Source organism: Gossypium arboreum, chromosome 12 (genome assembly GCF_025698485.1).
Source record: "Gossypium arboreum isolate Shixiya-1 chromosome 12, ASM2569848v2, whole genome shotgun sequence".
NCBI lineage: Eukaryota > Viridiplantae > Streptophyta > Magnoliopsida > Malvales > Malvaceae > Gossypium > Gossypium arboreum.
In genome coordinates this window covers 89,431,965-89,457,705 of record NC_069081.1, presented here as the reverse complement: position 1 = coordinate 89,457,705, position 25,741 = coordinate 89,431,965, and the positions used below count along the sequence as shown (strand labels likewise).

At 31.9% G+C, this 25,741-nt stretch overlaps 4 protein-coding genes across 4 annotated transcripts; 3 read left to right on the top strand and 1 right to left on the bottom strand.

Moving 5' to 3' along the window:
* On the top strand, window positions 1-897 carry LOC108463555 (hevamine-A-like). The gene has a single exon (XM_017763480.1). It carries the CDS (start codon window positions 1-3, stop codon window positions 895-897), a length of 897 nt encoding a protein of 298 aa, XP_017618969.1.
* Window positions 898-16,306: 15,409 nt separating this feature from the next.
* On the top strand, window positions 16,307-17,090 carry LOC108462037 (putative ripening-related protein 1). The gene has a single exon (XM_017762041.2). The coding sequence runs from the start codon at window positions 16,355-16,357 to the stop codon at window positions 16,922-16,924; it is 570 nt and encodes a 189-aa protein (XP_017617530.2). The 5' UTR covers window positions 16,307-16,354; the 3' UTR covers window positions 16,925-17,090.
* Window positions 17,091-17,737: 647 nt separating this feature from the next.
* Window positions 17,738-18,634, top strand: LOC108463553 (hevamine-A-like). Its single transcript, XM_017763478.1, has one exon. The coding sequence runs from the start codon at window positions 17,738-17,740 to the stop codon at window positions 18,632-18,634; it is 897 nt and encodes a 298-aa protein (XP_017618967.1).
* A 6,050-nt stretch (window positions 18,635-24,684) lies between these two features.
* Window positions 24,685-25,493, bottom strand: LOC108462036 (uncharacterized). Its single transcript, XM_017762040.1, has 3 exons — window positions 25,203-25,493; window positions 24,904-25,089; window positions 24,685-24,783 (listed from the first exon to the last, which is right to left on the bottom strand). Exons 1-3 carry the CDS (start codon window positions 25,491-25,493, stop codon window positions 24,685-24,687), a joined length of 576 nt encoding a protein of 191 aa, XP_017617529.1.
* Between the last annotated feature and the right edge of the window lie 248 nt (window positions 25,494-25,741).

Sequence of the window (25,741 nt, the reverse complement as noted above, 5' to 3'; positions counted from 1 at the left end):
ATGGCATTCAAGCTTAAAATATCAGTTCCATTCATCTACTTGATTGTTTTGGTGCTAGCAACTGGTTCCAATGGTGGTGGGATTTCCATCTATTGGGGCCAAAATGGCAACGAAGGCACCCTAGCAGACACTTGCGCTACGGGGAATTATGAATACGTGAATATAGCCTTCTTGGCAACATTTGGAAATGGCCAAACTCCAATGATAAACCTCGCCGGTCATTGCGATCCTTATAGCAACGGTTGTACTGGGTTAAGTTCCGATATTAAATCGTGTCAAGCCAAAGGTGTTAAAGTGATTCTTTCTATAGGTGGAGGCGCCGGTAGTTACTCCCTCGCTTCGTCAGATGACGCTAGGCAAGTCGCAACGTATCTTTGGAACAATTTCTTAGGGGGAACATCGTCGTCTCGACCGCTTGGACCGGCTATCCTTGATGGAATTGACTTTGACATCGAGGGAGGTACTGGTGAATACTGGGACGATCTCGCAAAGTACCTTTCTGGATATAGTAAGAAAGGCAAGAAAGTGTACTTAACGGCGGCTCCTCAATGCCCGTTCCCTGATGCATGGATCGGAAATGCATTGAAAACAGGTCTATTTGATTACGTTTGGGTCCAATTCTATAACAACCCTCCTTGTCAATACTCATCGGCCGATATTGCCAACCTTGAAGATGCATGGAAACAATGGACATCGGATATTCCGGCGACGAATATTTTTCTTGGACTACCGGCAGCTCCGGATGCAGCGGGTAGCGGTTTCATCCCTGTAAATGATCTAACGTCGAAGGTTCTCCCTGCCATAAAGAATTCCTCCAAGTATGGTGGTGTTATGCTTTGGTCCAAGTATTATGATGATCAAAGTGGATATAGCTCTCCCATCAAGAGCCATGTTTAAGAATTAATATATTCAATATCTGACTGTTATAAGTATATGCTCTTCTTTATGAATGTATTTTCAATTGCTTCTCTTAAATATGGTTTTGTTCTCTAAATTTGCATTTTAAGCTTATACTTTAATTGCAACAATTTGATTTTTTTTTTAATTTTTGGTCAAAATGTTAGTGTGAATGGAAAATTTTATGTTTTGCTGGACAATGAAAAATATTAATGTTAATGCAAATGGAAAAACTAACATTTTTTAACTTTGTTGATATTTTATACATATGAATGATAGGTCAACATTTAATTAGTTTTTAAAATTTAAAAATTAAATTAATGTTGATATGTCATCTATATATATGTCACATTAATAAAAATTAATTTTTCATTCATTTTGAGATGATTTAATAAAAAATAAATTGAAGGAAAAAGTTAAAATAATTTTTTTAATAAATTTGAATGACTAAATAAATTATTATATCTTAATACTAAACATAAATAATTAAAAGTCGGAATAATCTGGATTAAAATAATATTAACAGACTAAAATCCACCCATTGCAATATATTGATAGTCGTCCAAAATTTTCTTTTATGAAACATGGGATAATTCGAAAAATAAAGAATTAATTAAAAAAAAAAAAAAAAACTCCTGCTTATTGATCTGCCTTTCTTATCCTCCTGCAAAATTTGCAGTGCCTTAGTCGGTGCTTCTGAAAGGGCTTTGGATTCCCAGCCCATGATCAGCTGCTAACTTCGCCAGTAGGTCTGCCACCATGTTGGCTTCCGGGTAGACATGTGCTGCTTCCACTTTCCATGCACGGCTGAGTGCGTTAAGAATAGCTCTCTCAAGGCTTCCGGGTAGATATGTGCTTCAGAAAGGGCCTTGTTATAGTCCTGAACCATGCTGAACTTAACAATAAAGAAGTCGTTCTCCAAATCCACAACGTGAAACTCTCCCACCAGTTCCCAAAGCAACATCAATCTGTTCACCAATGCTCTATAACCGATAGCCCTACCCATCAACCAGACTATGACAGAGTTAGCCATGCTCTTACCGATAAGAGAAAGCAATCTCAGGGGACCTTCCGTCGACACCGTCACATCATCATCTTTCAGAATCAATTCACCCTTCACACTAAACTAATGGTATTTGTATGAATGAAATTATTGAATGAAATTAGCATAATTGACCTACTTGGTTAATGTTAGAAATTAAATAATTGTGATTTACATGAAATTTAATGTTAAGTTCAGTGACTTAGAACGTAAATTGTCTGTATTTGAACTTTGCTGGTGAAATGAAGCTCTTCTCCGTAACTCAGATGGAGCAGTAAAAGCAGGAACTGGTATTGCATCTGCAGGTGGTTTAATACGGAATGATAAGGGTGATTGAGTGGTCGAATTCTTGCGAAAGATTGGAAGGGCGGATGTGTTAGAATTGTAAAATAAATTTAAAATAAAATTAAATAAAACAGGATATATTATGTCAAATTATCAAAAATAAATCAATAATAAAATTAGATGCAGAAGTGTACCTGAATCTATGAATTCCGGATCTTGAGGATTTGATCTTCCAAATTAGTACACAAAAAATTTAGAGAATATTTGCCCTTTCCTTAGGATGGGATATTAAAAAAGATATCTTGTGCATAATTTGAGTACCATAACCCTAATATTTATAACATTAGCATATTAGTATTAATTCCTAATTAGCCTATCATTAATTAGAATTTGATTAGAATTCAATTACTAGAGTATCTACACATAATATTTGACCCATACTTTATTTAATAATAAAGCCCAATAAAATGTTAACCAAATTAGATCACTTTTAGTTTGGACTAACCTATCATGATAGTAAATAATAACATGTAATTACCCTTATTTATATATGATGTCTATATTTTCCAACAATCTCCACTTTGACCACATATATATACTAATTACTCTATAATTACATGTTATTATATAACATTATGAGCTCAAAATTTTACTATTATATCCAAAAGATATTCCGAACAATCTCATCCATTAATTAAGTTAACATAGAACTAAGGCGACTTTCATTACATAAATCGTAACTAAATCCATCCATGATCACGTAAATTAACACAACCAAATGACATAGATCAAGTATGGATGTGTAGCTTAAAATTACATTCAATATGATCTAAACATGTCTATTTCCAACTGGTCCTCTTAAACCTTAGTGAGATCAAACCTTACCAAAATCAGAGTGTAAATAAACCAAATAAACTTTATTTCTGCAAAAAATAAACTTAATATCTTTAAACCGAAATAACTGAAAATATGTCTATAACATAAAAGCATTTAAAACTACAAACTCCCACTAAAATCAAATATCCTTTAAATGACATTACACCTATATGAGCAGTGTACTCTTATAAAACCTTAGGTGTAGTTCCTTAGTAAGCGGATCTGCAATCATGGAGTTTGTCCTAATATACTTTATAGGTACCTAGCCACTTTGAACTTTTACTTTAACAATCAAGAACTTAAAGTCTATGTGTTTTGACTTTGATGTACTCCTGTTGCTATTGGAATAAAAGTGTAACGCCCCAATTTTCGGGAATTCTGTGAATGTTGGCATAGGTTTAATTATGTTAGTGGGCCTCTAGAAGGCCCAACCTTAAGATAGAACCCGACAATTTTAGTTAATTTTTGTTCCATAAGAAAAAGGGGGTGAAATTATGAAATAAAACTTATGTGAAAATGTTTGAAAATGCTATAGGCTAAATTGAAGTGGCCAAATAAATAGGAGTGCAAAATAGGAGGATTTGCATGACAAACCTCCCATTTTACATGAAGTGGCTAGCTATCATGTTGTTGTAGACAATATGAGCACTTGATATCCATAATTTATGGTACAAATTGATACAAATTGATAATGGGTTAGGTAAATGTTCCATGACAATGGATTAGGTAAATATTCCATGATAATGGGTTAGGTAAATGTTCTATGATAATGGTTTAGGTAAATGTTCCATGATGGGAATTTCATGTCTTTTGTATTAAAGAATTAAATGGATGAAATATGAAATATTATTAAAAGAAAAAGGGGTGAAAAGAACAAAGTTTTGTCCATCTTTGTTCATCATAGCCTAAAGTTAGAGAAGAGAAAAGAGAGGAGAAAGCTCTTAAATGTTTGGTCACTTGGGGAAGAAAATTGAAGGTAAGTTCATGGTAGTTTGCTTCTATCTTGATGTTCATGAGTTCTTCTTGATTCTACCTTAACTCTTGAAGCATATTTTGGTTTTTGGTTGTGTTGTGAGCATTTGGTCATGAATTAAAATGAAGGAAATAGTTGTTGTTTCATGTTCTTTCGATGAAAAATGGAAGATATGTGAAGTTGAACCAAACAAATGAGCATGCATGTGCTTAGATGCTAAGGGGAAAAATCGGCTAATATGTTGTGCTTTAAAATGATGAAATGGAGATTATACTTAAGTAAAATCATAGATATGTGATGATTGATTGGTGATATACATGTTTAAAAAAAAAACATGCATGCAAGTTATGTGTGAAAGAGTGATTTGGTAATAAATCTGCTTGGGACAGCAGCAGTAACGTGACTTTAGAAAATCACCATAAATTGTGGGAGATGAATTAGAAGCTGAATAAATTATGTAATTAAAGCTTAATGAGTCTAGTTTCAAATGGAATAAACGAAAACATATTTTGAATTCTGTACAATGAGAAGTTTGATTCGTAATGAAGAGTGGTCAGATTAGTCAAATAGTGAAACATGGGAAACTTTGAGAAAAATCTGGTATTGATTGGCTAAACTAAAAATTCTGAAAATTTTATGGATAGAAGATATATGAGTCTATTTTAAGGGAAAATTAACGGCACTTGATTTGGAGTTTCGTAGCTCCAGTTATAAATGATTTAGTGACTGTTGCTCAGGAAGACAGCTTGCAGTGAAATTATGATTATGTGGTAAACATTGACAAAAATTTGTTAATGAGTTGCTTATTGATTTCTTATAAGCTTACTATGATCTGTAGGTGTGGTTGGCCGAATATTGTAAGGGGTTAATACGTAGTTTGTATTTGAATAGTTAGATTAACGTGTTAGTAATCCAATTGTAGGCGGTTCGTGTGTGGATCTCGTCAAGATATCGTCGCAAAGCAGTGTGTAACTAAACACCTCTTTCTTAGTCCGGATCGGCAAAAGTCGAAAAGCGAAATGCCGAAAACCGTATTTTGTAGATTTTGAAAGTGTGCGAATGCTCGTGAGGTAAATCGATTAATGTTTTGGTAAGCTGCAAAATTTGGACTGTAAAGTGCATGATTTACGTGCCCTCGATATTTTTGGGCTTAATGGGCCAAAATTGGAATGATGGGCCAATCGGTCCAATTCGGTAAGAACCCTCGACGTGATTCGTTAGTACGTGAAAAGTAGGAATATGCATGAAAAACCTAAAATAGATAAATTACTGAAATACCTTTAAAAGTGGAAAATTTACGCTTTTACCCTAGTAGATAAATTACCAAATACCCCTAGGGTTAAATTGACCTAAATGCATGTTTGATCGTTGTTATTTATCTGCATGCCATGTTGTTATTATCGATGCATGGGATTGGGATATTGACGGAGGAAGTCTTGAAAGTGGCTTGTCCACGATCGGAGGCTTTGCCTCAATTTATCGTTAATCGAGCAAGAAGGTCTGCAATCGTGGAGTGTTAATTTGGGTGGGTTAAGCTATTCCCACATGGAGTGTATGGCTAGTACGGGTGGAGTGTAGTAGTTGGTGGGTTGAGTAGTCTCCCAAATAGGCTTGCATATGCTTACTTGATGTTGCATGTATTTTGAAATGGGCATATGGGCCATCTTGTTATCTCGAATAAGGGCTAAGGCCCGCTTTATTGTAATCTGAAAAGGGCTCGCCCAGTACCTCATTACTGAATGGGCTTAGGCCCAATGGGCTTGAGCTGACTTGGGCTTTGAATGGGTTTTCCTTACACACTGAGTTTCCCAAACTCACCCTTCTTTAACCTTGCAGTGAGCCTTGATGTGGGTGACTTAGATGGGAGGGATTTAGAGTGGCCATGGTGAATACTTTGGGGTTTGAAAAAGAGACTAGTTTTCTTAAGTTATTTTTAATTGCTATTTAATTTTTGGGTTGTAATAAGACCATTTTAGCTTTATTTTCTTCTTTGATTTTTCTGGGAATATATTATTAAAAACAACTTTAAATTGATGGATACTAATTCAAATGGGCTAGACTTAGGGTGTGATTTCAAAACGATACTTGTTTTTTTTTAAAATAACACGACGTCACGAATATTCGGTTTACCAAAGATAATCACTCAAAGAAATTTCAACTTGTTATAACCAAGTGTGGCAATGGATGTGGGCATGTCTAAGATTGGATCCAATCGGAGAGCTTGGTACTTAAGCAGCCTTCATGGCTGACCTCCTTTGTTATGGATACCTACCTGGTGCCCAGCTTCCATTCACTTGGTTAGTTTGACAAAAGTCGAATTTTTTTTTTAAACATTAAAAAGGGAACACGGGTTTTTGACTTCAAAGTGGCACGTCGGATTCGGCCTTAACGACCGGGCTGGGTTTGGGGTGTTACAAAAAGACTGCAATTTGTTTTCACAATTTGCACCTTAGTGACAAAATATTGTATCTATATTCCATCAAAATCGGAGTTCTGTATACTTGATGATCTCTAACTGATTAGATCTTCGATATGTGAGCCTGTAATCTTTTGTTATCTGAAAATACCTTATAACCCTCTTGGATTCTATCCAATGGTCCAAACTAGGGTTGCTTAAAATATCTACCTAACATCCCAATAGTGTACACAATATTCCAAAGTATACAAACCTGAACGTACCTTAGACTTTCCACTGCTAAAATGTAAAAAATTTAATGCATTTTTGTAATTTGAAAATCATTCTTAGGGCATTGATTGAGACTATATTTATTATTGACAAGCAGCATGTGTAATACCCCGAAAATCTTTACAGTAATATATTATCCTTGATATAATAAAATAAGGAAATAAAGTGATAAAAAGGGAAGTTTTGAGTTATGGCAACATTGGGAAGTAAATTATGATATCTTGATTCAGGAAAGGACTAAATTGTAAAAGTTAGAAAAGTTTTGTTGCCTAAGAGTAAATACTTAAGACTTAAGGGGTTAAAGTGTAAATATGAAAAGTTGAAGGACCAATAGTGTAAATATTTTAAGGGTAAAATGATCTAGAAACTAAGAAAAATGGATAAATTAGGACCAAATTGAATAAGTGAAGAACTATGAGGGACTAAATTGCAATTTTACCAAATTAAATGATGACTCAAGGATGGAATTCTAAAAGATTATGAAGGGCAAAATGGTCAATTAGTAAGAGAGAGAATTTTAGAATGTAATGATTATGTTGATGATATTTTAAATTAATTAATTAAATAAATATTATTTTATTAATATTTTATGAGATATTTAATATTATTTTATTATTATTTATTTAGTATATAAGGAAAGAAAGATGAAGAATTTTCATCATCTTTCCTTTCCATGCAAACCAACGTGAGAAAGAGTAAGAAGAAAAGAAGTTTTCTTTCTTTACAATTTAGTCTTTTCACCAAAAATTCATTATTCTCACCTAAAATTGAAAGAATTTCCATAGCCATCAAGAGAGAAAGATAGCAAGGAGATGATGGGGAGCAAGAATATCAAGTTGGACTCAAGAAATAGAAGCTGGAGGAGAGAGAAAATCAAGTTAAAGATTGAAGTTAATAAGAAAAGGTAAGAACATTAAGATTTCAATATATTTTTAAGTCTAATATTGTTGAAAAGCATGGAATTGATGTTAATGTAGAGTTTTCTTTTATATGGTTCCATGTTTTTGATATATTAGTGAAGGGAAATGAGAGAAAATAATGGGAAATATGGTAGAAAATGGAAATAGGAGTGTTATAAACTTGGTAATCAATATGTTGCACTAAAGTAGTTTTAGACAGTAGTAATAGGCTAACTTTGAAAAATCACCAAAAATGATAGAAATTGAATTAGAAGATAAGGGTGATATGGAATTAAAGCTTATTGAGTCTATTTTTATATAAAATAAATAGAGAAAGTAAAGTAATTCTGTATTCTAAGATATTTATATTTTTGTGAGACTGGTTCAAAATGATTTCAAGATCCCTTGTTCTGACTTGGAAAAATCACTAAACATTATAAAAAATAATTTTGTTACATACTTTATATGGTTAAATTCCTTAATGAGTATATTTTTATAAGAAACAAATTATAACATCATTTGAATTCTGTTTAAAGAGATAATTAAACTTTAGTGAAGAGTGGTTAGAACTGCCAAATAGCAAAATAGGAGAGACTTTAATGAATAAACTATACTAATTGGCTAAATCAAAAATTCTGAAAATTTTATGGTAAGAAGACATGTGAGTCTAGTTTCAGGAAAAATTAACGGATCTTAATTTCGAGTTCTGTATCTTAATATATAAATAATTTAGTGGCTATGACGCAAATGGACAGTTTTGAATGTACATATAAGTAAATAGTGAAATTATTGATAATGTTACTTGTTGCATGTTATATAAATTAAGGATGTGGAATGGAGAGGAGGAGGAGGAAAATATGTATGAATATTCATCTAGCATGGCTAATTTGCATGTTTTAGGCTTAGGGACTAAATTGAATAAAAGTAAAACTTTATGGGCAATTTTTTAAAAATGTTAGAAATGACTAAATTGTATGAAATGGATTATTTTATTATTTAAATTACAAAATTTAATGAAATTGTCAATTCAGTTCAAGATCGGGGGAAAACATGTTTTAGGGATTAAATTGAAAAGTGTTGAAATTGTGAAAAATTTTGATATTTTATAGAATTCATGGACTGTTATCGATATGTATGATAATAATAGCTGGAAATAAAGATTAAATTGCAAGAATTTTATTTTCTTGACCCTAAGGATGAAATCGTCATTAATTAAAAGTTTAGGGGCAAAATGATAATTTTTGCCTGGAGCATTAATTAAATGCATTAGAATATGAAATGTATGAAAATGATGATCAAATTTATTTATAAAGATCCGGACGACACAAATACGAGACTTGATCATGGAAAAGAAAATATATCAGAATAATGAAATCATAAACACGAACAATCAATGAGGTAAGTTTGTGTAACTTGAATTATATTCTTAAATGCTTGAAATGCATGTTTTTTATATGAATATGATTTGAATGTTCATTATATGAAAATTGATGAAACATTGATATATTTGATAAAATGGGAAGAAATCCCGGTTGAATGAAAGGAAAATTCGATGGATCTCTGAAAAGGAATTGACGGTAAAAGGATCTAGCCTGGACGGTGATCCTAACTCGATATAGCCCTCCAAGAATATGTGTAAAATGGATTTAGCTCGAACGGTAATCCAATTAGTGTCTCAATTTAGCCTCGGATCGTAATTCGGATCCACGCCATTAGAGTAATTGTCGTTGCAGGATTTAGCCTCGATGGTAATCCCGAAAATACTCTATGAGTTTATATTATGAGGATTTAGCCTCGACCGGTAATCCCATCAGAAGAATCAGGTTCGCAGGAGTGTGCTCTCTGATAGAAAATGTGTAAGACCATGGTTGAAAGATACCATGGCAACCTGATATAAAACTTGTAAGACCATGGTTGAAAGATACCATGGCAACCTGATATGAAATGTGTAAGACCATGGTTGAAAGATACCATGGCAACCTGATATGAAACGTGTAAGGCCATGGTTGAAAGATACCATGGCAACCTGATATGAAATGTGTAAGATCATGGTTGAAAGATACCATGGCAACGTGACATGAAATGTGTAAGACCATGGTTGAAAGATACCATGGCAACGTGACGGGGGAATGAATAAGACCATGGTTGAATGATACCATGGCAACATGACAGAAAATGAGTAAGACCATAGTTGAAAGACACTATGGCATCATGTCGAAGATAAATAAGATCGTGGAAGAGAAACACCAAGATATCTGTTAAACAACTAATATTCAGGTAATATAACAAATGGTTAAATGAATTGGTTATACAAAATGGTAATGTGAAATGTTTACAGGAATTGGTCATATGGAAATAAATGTACAAAATAGTTGTATGAAATAATTTATAAGATAGATAAATGAAATAAGTATAGGTACATGGAATTTAAATTATGTTAAGTTTAATACGAACCATTACCGAAATAAATATACCTAAGATATAAGGAAATGATAGTGCATGAAATGTTGATATAATGAAATGAATGATATATGTTATTAAAGAAACGGTAAGAGAATGATATGTATCATGACATGTACATATGAGATTATCTTTTTATGTTAACATAAGGAAAATATGTAAGTTAAGACAGTATTAAATTCAAATATGACATATTGAGAAAATAAGAATTTATATGAAATATGTGTAAGTACACTAACAAGTGTTGTTGTTGATGCTTAGGCAAGTGCCAAGCCATTGATTGAATGGTAATATATTTATTGATGCATTGAATTGATAAGTATTTAAGTGAATTTTTTTTAGTGATTTGCAAGTGGTAGTAATGCTCCGAAACCCTATTCTGGCAGCGGATACGGGTTAGGGGCGTTACAGCATGTCATTAACATATAAAACCAAATATAGAACCTTACTTCCACTAAACTTATGGTTTATATGATTATCAACAAAATTCATCTCTAAACCGAATGAGATAATCATTTAGTAAAATTTGTAATATTATTGACGAGAAGTTTGCTTAAGCCCATAAATGAAGTTCTTTGCAAATCATTAACTTTGCATCAGTAGACACAAAGCTTTCTAATTGCACCATATAAATATATGATCAATGTTACCATTGAGAAACCATTAACTTAATATTCATATGATGTAGCTTAAGGTCAAAATATTCCACTAAAGCCATTATAACCCTTTCTCCAGTGGACCTGTTTAATGGCATTTATTCTTGAGATTGTTGAGTTTGTTATTCTGAAACAATTACCTCATCTTGAATAGGGAGTTGTTCAACATTTTCTTATTAAAGTTCTAGATTCACTTCTTAATCAATGATAGGTGTGAGAACAAAAACATCATCAAAAGTGATAGTAGGGACTGAGTTAGAATTCAATTCCTCCTTAAAAGCAATGTCTTTAACCTTATTTTTCCCTCCAAACTCAACATCCTAAAAGAATGTTGCAATTCACATCTAAAAAATATTCCTAATTGTGGGATCATAAAACTCATAACCCTTAGATCGCTTAGAATTTCCTTGATCCTTATACTTTATAGACATCAAAGAAGTCAGAAGTGATGTCATTTCAACATTATTATTTTTAGCAAAATGTTTCTCAATTTCGTCAAGGAAACTTTGGCCTGAGTAATCTTTTTAGATTCTTTGCCCCTAAAGGCTTCTGAAATGTTGTACTTCATGATCATTAGACTCATGCAATTTGAACGATCCCACCTCTCAAAATCCTTTTTAACATAATGGGTGTTTTCCACAGTGAGAGAAGGGGGTTGTTCTCCCCTTAGTGCAATGTCTATGTTCATACAACCAAACACTATAAGTAAGTCTCGTTTCCATTCATTGAAATTAGTCCCATTAAGTATGGGTATAGAATTGATATTAGCAGATATTGTGGCAGTAGAAGATGAATTAGCTGAATATAGAACAAAAAATAAATAAGCTCACATCAATATTCATAAGAAAACAATAAATTTAGGATAATGGCTAATCCCATCTCAAGATACCAAAAACAACATTAATATCCAGTCTTTGGACAGTAATATTAACAGTAAGCGGTACTCTTGTTGTAGCAATCAAACATTAACAATAAATTATGTCAAACAATGAATTAATCTTTGGACTAACATATTGTTCACATAAAGTATATTATAATTGTCATACATTTATCACCACAGATATTGTTGAAATTCTGTCAAATATTAACTTACCTTTGGGTCAATTAATAAACGCATGAATCACAAAAACATATAATCATCTTGATATTTTAAATAAGCTAATCTACGTAAAAGATGTTACTTTGGCGGCATTTTGTTTCAACTTATCTATTTAAAATATTAGACATCCTTAATTAAAACCTAAAGCCAAAATCTAAATTTATTTGTTTCAAAATATTTCTTATTTTTCAATCAAATTAAAAGATAATAATACATATATGTATATATATTTGTCCCAAAACAACATACAATGATGTTGGCAAATATAATAATAGTTGAATAAATCATAAACCATAAACAACCTCACATAAGACTTCAAATTTAAACCAAAATAATTTGAATAAAGGTAAATCTCATCTCAAGATATTGGACACTCCATTAATATTTTATTTTTGGACAAAATATTAACTTGTAAGTGATATCTTGATTTAATCAAACATTGACAATAAAAACTGTCCAATGATAAATCTTTCTTTGGGTCAATTTATTGCTCACACGTAAAACGGAATAATTGTCACATGTTTATTACTATAGTTGCATATGTAATATTATTAACCTTCATTTGGCCGATCAATATTAACATAACTTAAGTTATGTGCACACAACCTTTTACATTTTAAAACAAAATAATTTATAAAAAATTACTTTGGTGACTTATTGCTTCAATTAAGTTATTTTAAAAATATATAAACATACCAGTATTCAAATTTAAAATTTACCCAATAGTCAAATGTCAATACTATTTTTTTATTGCTTTATAAACTCCGAAAAAACCCAAAATAAGGTTGTCTTAATAATGCAATAAAAAATCGAAAACCTTAATTTTTGACTATTTCTTTCTTCTTCTTTTTTGTTCCAAAACCATATATATCAAAACCAAACATAAATAATGCATCAAAGCCAAATAATTAACAAGCACATGTATTCATAATTTTGGCATGGATAAAAACATTAAAACAATTCACGCATATACATGTATTCATAATCAAATAGAAAACTTATCATAAATTTACCATGTAAATTCAAAGTTGTATTTATGATCAAACATATATTCACATGAATGCCAATAAATCTAAAAAAAACAAAATCATAATAGTTGGCATATCCCACAATTCATACAATAAACCATATTATCATAATTTAACCAAATATTTTGAACCATAAGATGCCAAAACCTATTATTATAGAACCAAACTTAAAACCAAATTATTTAAATATGTATATAGTTGACATGAATTTGCACCAAAGCACTCGTAAAATTGAATATATAACCATAACAAAAAAAAAAAATTAACAACTTCAACGATATCCATCCAAACTTAATTTTACCAATAAAACTATAAAAGATGTCTTGTTGAATAATGATTATAAACACCTATTCACACAAACTATAATCATGCATTAATCATAAAAATCATTGATATGCATATAATATATATACACACATAATATATACACACAATTATAATAATAGAAAAATAATATTGGCTTGCCTTATTCATGTAAACTCAAATTTTATTAATGACTAAAGATATTATCATAAAACTTCTTTATATGCATAAATACTTAAAAAAATCATAACCACTAAATATAAAAGAATCCCAAATTGTATAAAAGCATTCATATACACAACCACTTATGAAAATTCATAGCTACCATATTAAAAAAATTCCAAATTAACATTTTAATTTTAGTTGGGTTCCATAATGACTAAAATTTATATAAAATAATTATAGTAGGAACCAAAAGTAATCATTTGCATATATGAATTGAATTCAATGGTAAATATAATTAATCATGAATAAAGACAAAAGATGATAATTTCATATACATTCAACCACAAATAGAAATTTTAAAACAAATAGTGCGAAAAAACATCTTAACAACATTTATTTATTCAATTATCAAGTGAATTAACTTTTAAAACCAATTATACAACCCAATTGGAATTCTTCAATTGTAAAAAGTTTTAAGTATGTAACTTTAATTTAATAATGACTTTAACTAAAATTTATAAAATAATTGTGTGAAAAGAAGAGAAAGAAATCTCATAAATTAATTTTTATCAATTGATTATAAAAAATAAATAAACCTTCACTTTTCGAATAGCATAGCAAATATTAAACTAGATTATATTTATAAAACCTTAAAACTTTATTTAAAGAACCAAAATCAAAAATTATCAAGAATCTCAAAGATTCAACATAATATATAATTAAAATATCAAATCCATAAAATAAAAAAAGGAATCAATTAAAAATAATAAAGAATCAATTCATTCTCAATTATTCAACATGACAAAGCTCGGATGCCACTTGTTAGAATTGTAAAATAAATCTAAAAAAAACTGAATAAACCAGGATCTATCATATCAAATCATCAAGAATAAATCAATAATAAAACTAGATGCAAAAGCGTACCTGAATCCATGAATTCCTTGAAGTTTTTTCGGATCTTGGGGATTTAATCTTCCAAATTAACACACAAGAAATTCAGAGAATATTTGTCCTTTCCTAAGGATGGGAAATTAGAAAAGATATCTTGTGTGTAATTTGGGTACCATAACCCTAATATTTATAACATTGGCATATTAGTTCTAATTCCTAATTAGCCCAACATTAATTAGAATTTGATTAGAATTCAATTACGAGAGTATCTACATATATTTGACCCATACTTTATTTAATAATTAAAGCCCAATAAAATTTTAACCAAATTAGATCACTTTTAGTTTGGGCTAACCTATCATGATAGTAAATAATAACATGTAATTACTCTTATTATATATGTGATGTCCATATTTTCTAACAGGATGGTCTTCAAGTTGAGCTATGAGGCATTCATGTAGGTTTGCAACTTGCTAAAGGTTTAAATATTCAGTCTCTTATTGTTGAACTGGATGCCACCGTTGTCCACTTCCTCAAGATGCCTCTAGATGACATCCACCCGCTTAGGGATTGCTTGCTCTTAATTGTTGAAATGGGGGTGATGGAAATCCTAACATATTTTCAGGGAAGGTAACAAATATGCCCATCATCTTGCCAATCTTGAGCACAACTTGGACTCAGATACGGTGGTCTTGAATTCCTCACCTCGTTAGTATGATAGCAACTATGCCAATTGAGATAAGGTTAGATTAATCCTTTTTTATTCGTTAAAAGCATTAAAATTATATCTTTAAATCTTAACCGGAACAACAACATAAATTCTCTTAAAACATATATGGACTGACAGATGCTTTTGGAGATGAATATGCTAAAGTCAAAGCTCAATATTATGACAAAGAGAATCTCTTTTACAGATAACAGACTTGTCTATTTTCCTAGGTTATCCCATATTAAAATCCAAAGAAAATAAAAAGATTCTAACAATAATAGCTTTTTAGTGTTGCTTTTGGGAATTTAAATGTATTTAGTCAGATTCCAAACCTACCGGCAGATTCTTTCCTATCCCAAGATTATTACGTATATTTAAATCAACCTTCATTATTTTCACCAAAAAAAAATCTACGTTCATTCTATTAGTAAAGTAGTGATTAGAGTGAGTAAAATCTCGATTCAATTTAAAAAATTTGAAATAAAATTTAAAATTTGAGTTAATTGATTGAGTTATTTGATTTAACTCGAATAAATAATTGGAGTTTTGAATTCAAGTTGAGTAGAATTTTACAATTCGAATAATAGATTGGTGTAAATACCCTTTCAGTCTCTATTAATTTTGAAATTGAACAAATTGGTCTTCTCAACAAAAATTACACAAAAATAAAAATAATTTTCAAAATTCAAAATACTATAAAATTCCAAATGATATATTTTTATAAAAAAATTCTTAAAAATATATAAAGAAAGTTAAAATTTAAAAAAATTAAAATAATAATTTTAGGATTTAAATAAGTTAATTAATGATTCAAGTTTATTATAGTAAAGTTTTTTTTTCTTATTTTGCTTTGAAAAAGCTTTCAAATATATATGATTTCAAATTTATGTGCTCTAACATGAGATTATTACATATTTAAATACATTTAAATCCACGTCTAGAACTACACATATTTAGAACTACTCATAGCCCCTTTCCAACCCATAAATAGGATGATAATACGCTTCAACGCACTTGAATTCATGTCTTCCTGTATTGACAATAATATCCATGCTAATTGAGTTAATACTCAATCGACAATTAGAATTTGTAAATTTAACTTTTAATATTTTACACTCATATTGTAAATCCCAATGTATATTTTAGCGTAATGCATTTCTATTTGTTTAAAGATGCTTACGGCTCTCAACTGAGATGCCTGATTTCCCAAGATATATTTTAACTTGATTCCAGCCTTGTAAAATGCGGCAAAATTTAACCTTCTGTGACACATTGTGCATCTTCTTACGATACTTTTGATAAAATTATGGCTACATAAACCCAACATTTTCATGTTCTTTGCACCAAGAAATAGTATAATTACAAGGATTAGTTAAAAAAAGTATATGAATATGAAGGGATTTCCCACTATTTTTCTTTTTATTTGCTTTGTTTTAGTTATTACAAATTGTTTCATGGTGGAAGCAGATACATGCAAACCCAGCGGCAAGCTTAGAGGGAAAAAGCCTCCTCCAGGTAAATGTAACAAAGGCCATGATTCTGATTGTTGCCAAGAAGGCAAGTTTTATAACACGTATACATGTTCGCCGCCGGTTTCAAGTCATACCAAGGCAACCCTAACTCTCAACGGATTCGGTCCGAAGGAGGACGGTGGCGGTCCATGTGAATGCGACAACAACTATCATAAAGATTCAGAATTGATCGTGGCGCTTTCGACGGGGTGGTTCAACAAGAAAAAACGGTGTATGAATTATATTAACATTCATGGTAATGGAAAAACTGTTAAAGCTAAGGTAGTCGATGAATGTGACTCTACGATGGGGTGTGATGATGAACACGATTACCAGCCTCCGTGTGCCAACAACATAGTCGATGCCTCGGATGCAGTTTGGGATGCCTTGGGTGTGTATGGAGATAAACGTGGCGAAATGGAGATATACTGGTCTGATGTTTGATTATATTTTTCTGCCTCTCCGTATTTACCTTTGTTTCAAGCAAGGATTGTGGTTCTTTACTCTTTAACTATATGATATTTGGTCCTTAATTATATCTAAGGCCTGAAAATAAATTTTTAATTTTAACTGTTTGGTCCTTAATCTAGGGCCTTGTCCTCTTCTTAAATGGTCTAATTCTATTTATGCGCTATTAAAATACAATACTTTAATTTAGTTCATTTTAACCGAAAATTTTTATCTTTTACCCTTTCTAAAATTTTAATTATTCGATTTAAATCATTATAAGACCAAATTTTTAATTTTACCCTCAAATTTTTTTAATTTTATCTTAAAGCTACAATACAAAATTCCTAACTCACTCCTTAGAAGTAAATTTGATAAACTAAGTAACTTATATATTAGATTATTATTTGATAATTTTTTAAAGGGCCTGGCCTTGCTTATCATTGGGTTCTTTTTGTTTTCTTGTCAACTTTCCTTGCATAACGAGCCTTATCATTGGGTGTTAAGAAATTAAGGAAATGAGCCCATCATTTGATAAAAATAAATAAATGGCATATGAATTAGTGTTCAACAAAAAGTCTTAGGCATTGCCATTTAAATTGGCTTATATATTGCTTGCCTCAAATCAACCGTAGTCATTAAAATATTGACACTGTATAGCATACTGTTGACGCTACGTTCTCACCTGCAAAATTTCACAATATTTGTTAAACGACAATCTCCCATTTCTGTGCTATAAAATGTTGGACCTTCACCACTATTGTTTCAACACACAAACAACTCCATCCTGTAATAAACTAGCCTACCAACATGGCATTCAAGCTTAAAGTATCAGCTCCATTCATCTGCATGATGATTTTGGTGCTAGCAACTGGTTCCAATGGTGGTGGGATTTCCATCTATTGGGGCCAAAATGGCAACGAAGGCACCCTAGCCGACACTTGTGCTACGGAGAATTATGAATACGTGAATATAGCCTTCTTGGCAACATTTGGAAATGGCCAAACTCCAATGATAAACCTCGCCGGTCATTGCGATCCTTATAGCAACGGTTGTACTGGGTTAAGTTCCGATATTAAATCGTGTCAAGCCAAAGGTGTTAAAGTGATTCTTTCTATAGGTGGAGGCGCCGGTAGTTACTCCCTCGCTTCGTCAGATGACGCTAGGCAAGTCGCAACGTATCTTTGGAACAATTTCTTAGGGGGAACATCGTCGTCTCGACCGCTTGGACCGGCTATCCTTGATGGAATTGACTTTGACATCGAGGGAGGTACTGGTGAATACTGGGACGATCTCGCAAAGTACCTTTCTGGATATAGTAAGAAAGGCAAGAAAGTGTACTTAACGGCGGCTCCTCAATGCCCGTTCCCTGATGCATGGATCGGAAATGCATTGAAAACAGGTCTATTTGATTACGTTTGGGTCCAATTCTATAACAACCCTCCTTGTCAATACTCATCGGCCGATATTGCCAACCTTGAAGATGCATGGAAACAATGGACATCGGATATTCCAGCGACGAATATTTTTCTTGGACTACCGGCAGCTCCGGATGCAGCGGGTAGCGGTTTCATCCCTGTAAATGATCTAACATCGAAGGTTCTCCCTGCCATAAAGAATTCCTCCAAGTATGGTGGTGTTATGCTTTGGTCCAAGTATTATGATGGTCAAAGTGGATATAGCTCTTCCATCAAGAGCCATGTCTAAGATTTATAATTTATATATAATCAATATCTGTCTATGTTATAAATATATGTTCTTCTTTATGAATGTACTTTCAATTATGTTGCTTGTCTTAAAATATGGTTTTGGTATCTTTTATATACTTAAATTTTGAATTTAATTTTTATATTTTAATTTAAAATAATTTCATGCTATATTTTTATAATTTTAATTAAAATACTAATGCATGTAGAGTTTTTTTTCAATACATCCAACAAAAAAATTGTCAGCATGATGAATTATGATTGTTTTCGATAAAAATACATTATTATTTAATTAGAATAGTTAATAATGTAAATTATTTGGATTAAATAATAATGTTATAAAATTAAAGAATTAAATTATTCTAAATTAAAGCATAAAGATATTCACCATTTGAGCATAGTAAAGGAATTAAAATCAAAATTATATCATTTTTTATCTGCCATCAAATGGCAACTTAAACATTGAATTTTTTTTTATATTCTTTATACTCGTTTTATGTCTATATTCGAAATTTGTGACTGCAACTCTTAATAATGTTATTTTTAAAGTTCAAATTTATATCTCTCCTTAAAAATACAGCATGCCTAACCATTGCATCCAAATTTATTGTGAACTTCTTTATGTTTACAAAGAAATATCAATCACTATTTATATATATATATATATATATTGTCGACACCATTTTTTTGAAAAAAAAAAGGTTGACTTTGATTTTGAAAACAAAAACAAATGTGGGAGTCGCCACCAATCATGTAACACCCCCTAACCCCAAACCGTCGTCGAAATAGGGTTACGAGGCATTACCGAACATATTGGTTAATTTACAAACAATTCATGAGTAAACAACAAACATATTAAAATTAAATCATTAAGTTTTTTTTATGAACCCTCGAGGCCTAAATCACGTATTATAAATGAATAGGGACTTATTCGAGTACTCCGGAATTTATTTTTTTATTTTATTTTTTTATTATTATTTTAAAAAAACTCAATATAACCCCTTTAGAAACATCTAACCTTCCTTGCAATTTCAAATTTGCAACCAATTCAACACAAACAACAACTCAACAAATACAATCTTTATCCAAATCACATTCGTTTCGTAACAATATCACTAGTCCTTATTTTATCTAACATTATATCCATTCATACTTTCAAGTAGTATTTAAACATCTTAGTTAATTTCCATTCATATCATATATCAACTTATATTAACTTAACTAATATATTCATGAGTTAATACAAAACATAGTTAGTCGTATAAGCTCCTATACGTGCCATATAAACCATTTAAAGTATTTATAACAAAATCTACCGAAAAATCAAGATAGTGTGACTTGAGCGTGATGATCCGATCCTCTGACCCTCCCGTTAATCTACAAAGAGCAATAAACATTACAAGTAAGCTGACTATAGCTTAGTAAGTTCGTCGGCTTTAACCATAAATCTTACCAAATATTAGTTTTCCAAAATTCAAATCATATGGACATTTCAAGTAAGTTACTTTCATCCTGTAAGTCATAATCTTATTTTTAAAAAAATTTACTTAATTGAGCTCAATAACAATAATAATGATAACATTACTTACATTTCTTTTTCCACAAGTTACATTTACGACTTACCAACTTGTCCATTCAAGGAACGGCTTACGGATTTGAGTACATCGTAATCTGAAGCCCGAAGTCTAGCTGAAGCACATAAGTGCTAAACGGAAGCCTGAAGGCTAATTGAAGTACACAAGTGCTAAACATAAGCCCGAAGGCTAACTGAAGCACACAAGTGCTAAACGGAAGCCCATCAGAGCTAAATTGAAACCCCAAAAGGGTTAACTGAAACTCATATGAGTTAACGAAAGCTCATAAGAGCTAAACGGAAAGTAAACACAAGAATTCGCAACAAATGCTGAATCTCAGTTTACTTGGGTAATTTACTGTCAATTCATCTTTTTCACTGAACGATCGTACTCATTTCCTGCGTTCCGTTCCTCCAAAATACTCAGTTCAATTTCCTAACTTTTGTACATAATTTACTTATTTTCAACAATTAACATACATAAATATTAATCACCATTCATAAAATAATATTGAAATTTAATAATTTAACCATACGAACTTACCCGGAATAATTTGCAGTAGTTGTAGAGATTTCTAGAACTATTCCGGAATTTTCTCTTTTCCTCGTTTATTCTGGAATTTTCTCTTTTCCTCGTTTATCCTCGATTTCTTGATCTATAATATAAAATTTTTCCATTTATTCATTAGTATTTATTCAAATTCTACTCTAATTTACAGCTTATGCACTTTAATTTTTGAAATTTTACTTTTACCCTAAATTTTACAATTTTTACAATTTAGTCCTTGCTCAATTAACCCTCCAATTGAACTAATTTTTCTCAATTAACACTTTATTATATTACTTTAAACTACTTCATAACCTTTGTAAATCAGAATTTCAGCATGAGGCCTTAATTCTAAACTTTTTCATAATTAGGTCCTAAAAATCAATTTCCACTAAAATTGCTTAATAAAATCATCATATCATAAGATTAAAACATCAAATCCATGCTAAATCATCATAAAATTACATAAATTATTCATTGAAACTTTCAATTTCACTCACAGAATCAAAAAAAATGAATTTAATAGTAGGACCTAATTGTAATAGTCTTAAAAACACAAAAATTATAAAGAAAAAGCAAGAATTAAACTCACATGATGCAAAAATATGAAAAAAAAAAAGCTTATTCCAGGCCTCCTATGGCGTTTTTAGCTGATGAGAAAGAAGAAAAATGAAGAAAAACCTAGATAATTCCGATTTATTCCTAACTTTATTTAGTTAATCTTGGCAATATTCCAATTTTTCCCTTATTTCACTAATTTCCTGAATTTTTCTCAGCTATTGCCATCCAAAATATCTCCCTTGAGAAAATTTTCTCTTTAGGTCCTTCCTCATTAGACACTTAAGCTATTTAATCACTTTCACAAGTTTTACACCTTTACAATTTAGTCCTTTTTATTTAATTAACCACCCAAACAATAAAATGTTCTAACAAAATTTTAACATCATATTACTAACACTCCATAAATATTTATAAAATTATTTTTGGCTCGGTTTTAAGAGATCGAGGTCTCGATACCTCATTTTCAACTTAATTTATTTAATAATTTTTCTTTAAATTTTAATTTCTCCTAGTTAAAATATTTCTAACATCTCTCTCACTTCTAAATATTATTTTATTTTAATTTCATAATCTCAGTCGTCGGATTTAGTGATCTCTCGAATCACTGTTTTGATACCACTGAAATTTTAGGCTGTTACAACTCTACCCCCTTTAGGAAATTTCGTCCTTGAAATTTCTTACCTGAGAATAGATTTGGATACTGTGTTCTCATTGACTCTTCTGTTTCCCAGGTTGCTTCCTCCAAACCATGTCGATGCCATAACACTTTAACTAATGGTACCTTTTTATTCCGCAGTTCTTTAATTTCCCGAGCCAAAATCTTTACTGGTTCTTTTGAATAAGTCATATCTGACTGAAGCTCAATTTCTGTATGCGAAATCACATGTGAAGGGTCTGATCTATAACGTCCCAGCATAGACACATGGAACACATTATGAATCTTCTCAAGCTCTGGAGGTAAAGCAAACTGATATGCTACAGGGCCAACTCTTTCAATAATCTCATACGGTCCAATAAATCTTGGACATAGTTTTCCTTTTCTACCAAATCGTAATACTTTTTTCCACAGCGACACCTTTAAGAACACTTGATCACCTACATTAAACTCTATTTCTCTTCTTTTTAAGTCAGCATATGATTTCTGACGATCCGAAGCAGCTTTTAGACAATCTCGAATAATCCGAATCTTTTCTTCAGTTTCCTGAATTAAATCGACCCCCACTAACTTGGATTCACTCAATTTAACCAATGTAATGGAGTCTTACATTTTCTTCCATATAAAGCTTCAAATGGAGCCATCTTTATGCTGGATTGATAGCTGTTGTTGTAAGCAAATTCGGCCAGTGGTAAATACTTTTCCCAACTACCACCAAACTCAAGTATATAACATCTCAACATGTCTTCCAAAATCTAAATTACCCGCTCTGATTGCCCATCAGTCTGAGGATAAAAAGCGGTACTAAAATTTAGCTTTGTGCCTAAAGCTTCATGTAGTTTGCTCCAAAACCTCGATGTTAACTTTGAATCTCGATCCGAAATAATGGATGTGTGGAACCTCATGTAATCTCACAATCTCAGAGATATACAGTTCTGCTAACTTATCTAGTGGAAAATCTGTTTTGACTGGAATAAAATGTGCTGATTTTGTCAATCTATCGACAATTACCCAGATTGAATCTTTCTTCTTCGGGGTCACAGGTAACCCGGATACAAAATCCATTGTAACATGTTCCCACTTCCACTCTGGAGTCATAATAAGTTGTAACAAACCCGTTGGTACCTGATGTTCTGTTTCACCTATTGACATATTAGACACTTTGCTATAAACTCACAAATTTCTCTTTTCATACCAGGCCACCAATACATCTGTTTCAAATCACAATATATTTTTGTACTTCCAGGGTGAATAGAATACCTGCTACTGTGAGCTTCAGAAAGAATATTATTTTTCAAGTCTGAATCATTTGGAACGCAAATTCTTTTACGATAGTATAACATACCATTTTCATCAATGCTATACTCTGAATCCTGCTTGTCTCGAGCTATTTGTTTCTTTAATACTAACTTCGAATCTTCATCTTACAACTCCCTAATTTGTTGGAGAAATACAGGCTTGGCTTTCAATTCCACTATTACAGATCCATCTTCACTAACAGACAAATGGGCATTCATTGACCGGTGTGCAAACAAAGATGATTTCTGACTGAGTGCGTCAACAACTATATTAGCCTCCCTGGATGGTAATCGATAACAAGGTTATAATCTTTTAATAACTTAAGCCATTTTCTCTGACTCAAATTCAACTCTTTCTGCATCATCAAATACTTCAAACTTTTATGATCTGTATACACATAACATTTTTCACCATATAAATAGTGTCTCCAAATTTTTAAAGCAAAAACAATTGCTGCCAACTCCAAATCATGCGTAGGATAATTCTTCTCCTATGATTTTAACTATTGAGAAGCATAGGCCACCACTTTTCCCGACTGCATCAACACACAACCTAAACCATTCAAAGATGCATCACTGTATACAACATATGACACCCCTGATTCTAGTTGAGTAAATAATGGAGCTTTTGTCAATATCTTCTTTAATTGATCAAAACTTTGTTGGCATTCGTCAGACCACACAAACTTAACATTCTTTTGTAACAATCGTGTCATAGGCGAAGCAATTATTGAGAAATTTTTAACAAAACAGTGATAATATCCAGCTAAACCCAGGAAACTTCGCACTTCTATTACATTCCTTGGAGTTTTCCAATTTACCACTACAGATACTTTACTCGGATCTACTCGAATCCCTTCAGCTGAAACAATGTGACCTAGAAATCCAACCTCAAGAAGCCAAAATTCACATTTGCTGAATTTTGCATATAATTGCTTTTCTCGCAAAGTTTGTAGCACAATCCTTAAATGTTGAGCATGCTCGGGTTTTGTCTTTGAATAGATCAGTATATTATCAATAAACATAACTACAATCTATCCAAATAAGGCTGAAAAATCCGATTCATTAAGTCCATAAATGCAGCAGGGGCATTAGTTAAACCAAAAGGCATTACCAGAAACTTGTAATGACCATACCGAGTTCTGAAGGCAGTTTTTGGCACATCACATTCTTTAACTTTCAATTGATAATATCTGGATCGAAGATCTATCTTTGAAAACACAACAGCACCTTTCAACTGATCAAACAAATCATCAATGCGAGGCAAATGCTATTTATTTTTAATTGTAACTCTGTTTAGCTGCCTGTAGTCTATGCACAGCCTTAAAAACCCGTCTTTCTTTTTCACGAACAAGACTGGTGCACCCCAATGTGACATACTCGGTCTAATAAACCTTTTGTCCAGTAATTCCTGCAACTATGTCTTCAGCTCTTTTAACTCAGCTGGTGCCATACGATATGGTGTCACTAATATAGGAGCTGTCCCCGGTACCACATCAATCACAAATTCAACTTCCTGATCTGGTGGTAAACCTGGTAATTCTTTGGGAAATACATCAGGAAATTCTTTAACAAAAGGCAACTGTTCTAGTTTTGGTTCAGATCCTCAAGTATCAAGGATGTAAGCTAAAAATACCTCATTACCCTTCCGCATTAATCTCTGAGCCAAAAAAGCTGAAATAATTTTGATAACATCATTTGAATTCTCAGGCTCAACAGAAAGTATATCACCTGTCTGACATTTCAAACTGATCTGCTTCTCGCAACAATTTATCACAGCATCATGTTTTGTCAACCAATCCATTCCCAGTATAACGTCGAACTCCCAAAATGGTAGCAACATTAAATCAGCAGAGAACTCACAGCCTTTTATTTCAGTGGACAATTTCGACACACTAAATTTACTATCACACTTTGTCCTAATGAATTAGTAACTTGAACATCATATTCAGTTGGTTCAACAGACAATTTCTTTTCTGATGCTAATACTGTGCAAATATAAGAATGTGTAGACCCTGGGTCAATTAATGCATATACAATAACATTAGAGAGATAGAAAGTACCAGCAATAATGTCTGGAGCCCTGGCTTCTTCTCTAGCTCGGATTGCGTATATATGTGCTAGTGCTCTAACCTCTGACCGAGCAACAGAATCTTTTGCACTCGAACAAGTAGCTCCTGCAGCACTGCTTTGACTCGTACGTTTACTTCTCTGAGAAGTAGCCATCTATTTCTCCTTCTATTCTTCTTCATCTTTTTGTAATAGAGGATAATTCCGGATAAAATGATAAATGGTTCCACATTTGTAGCAAGCTCCTATTTTACCTCTACATTCTCCCAAATGGTATTTTCCACAGTGTTGACATTTAGACCTGGGAGTATTTTGTACACTGGCTTCACTAGCAACTGATCTGATTGATATTCCACGATCAGGTTGAGTTACTCTAGTCTTCAATCGTTCAGGTAGCGATGTAG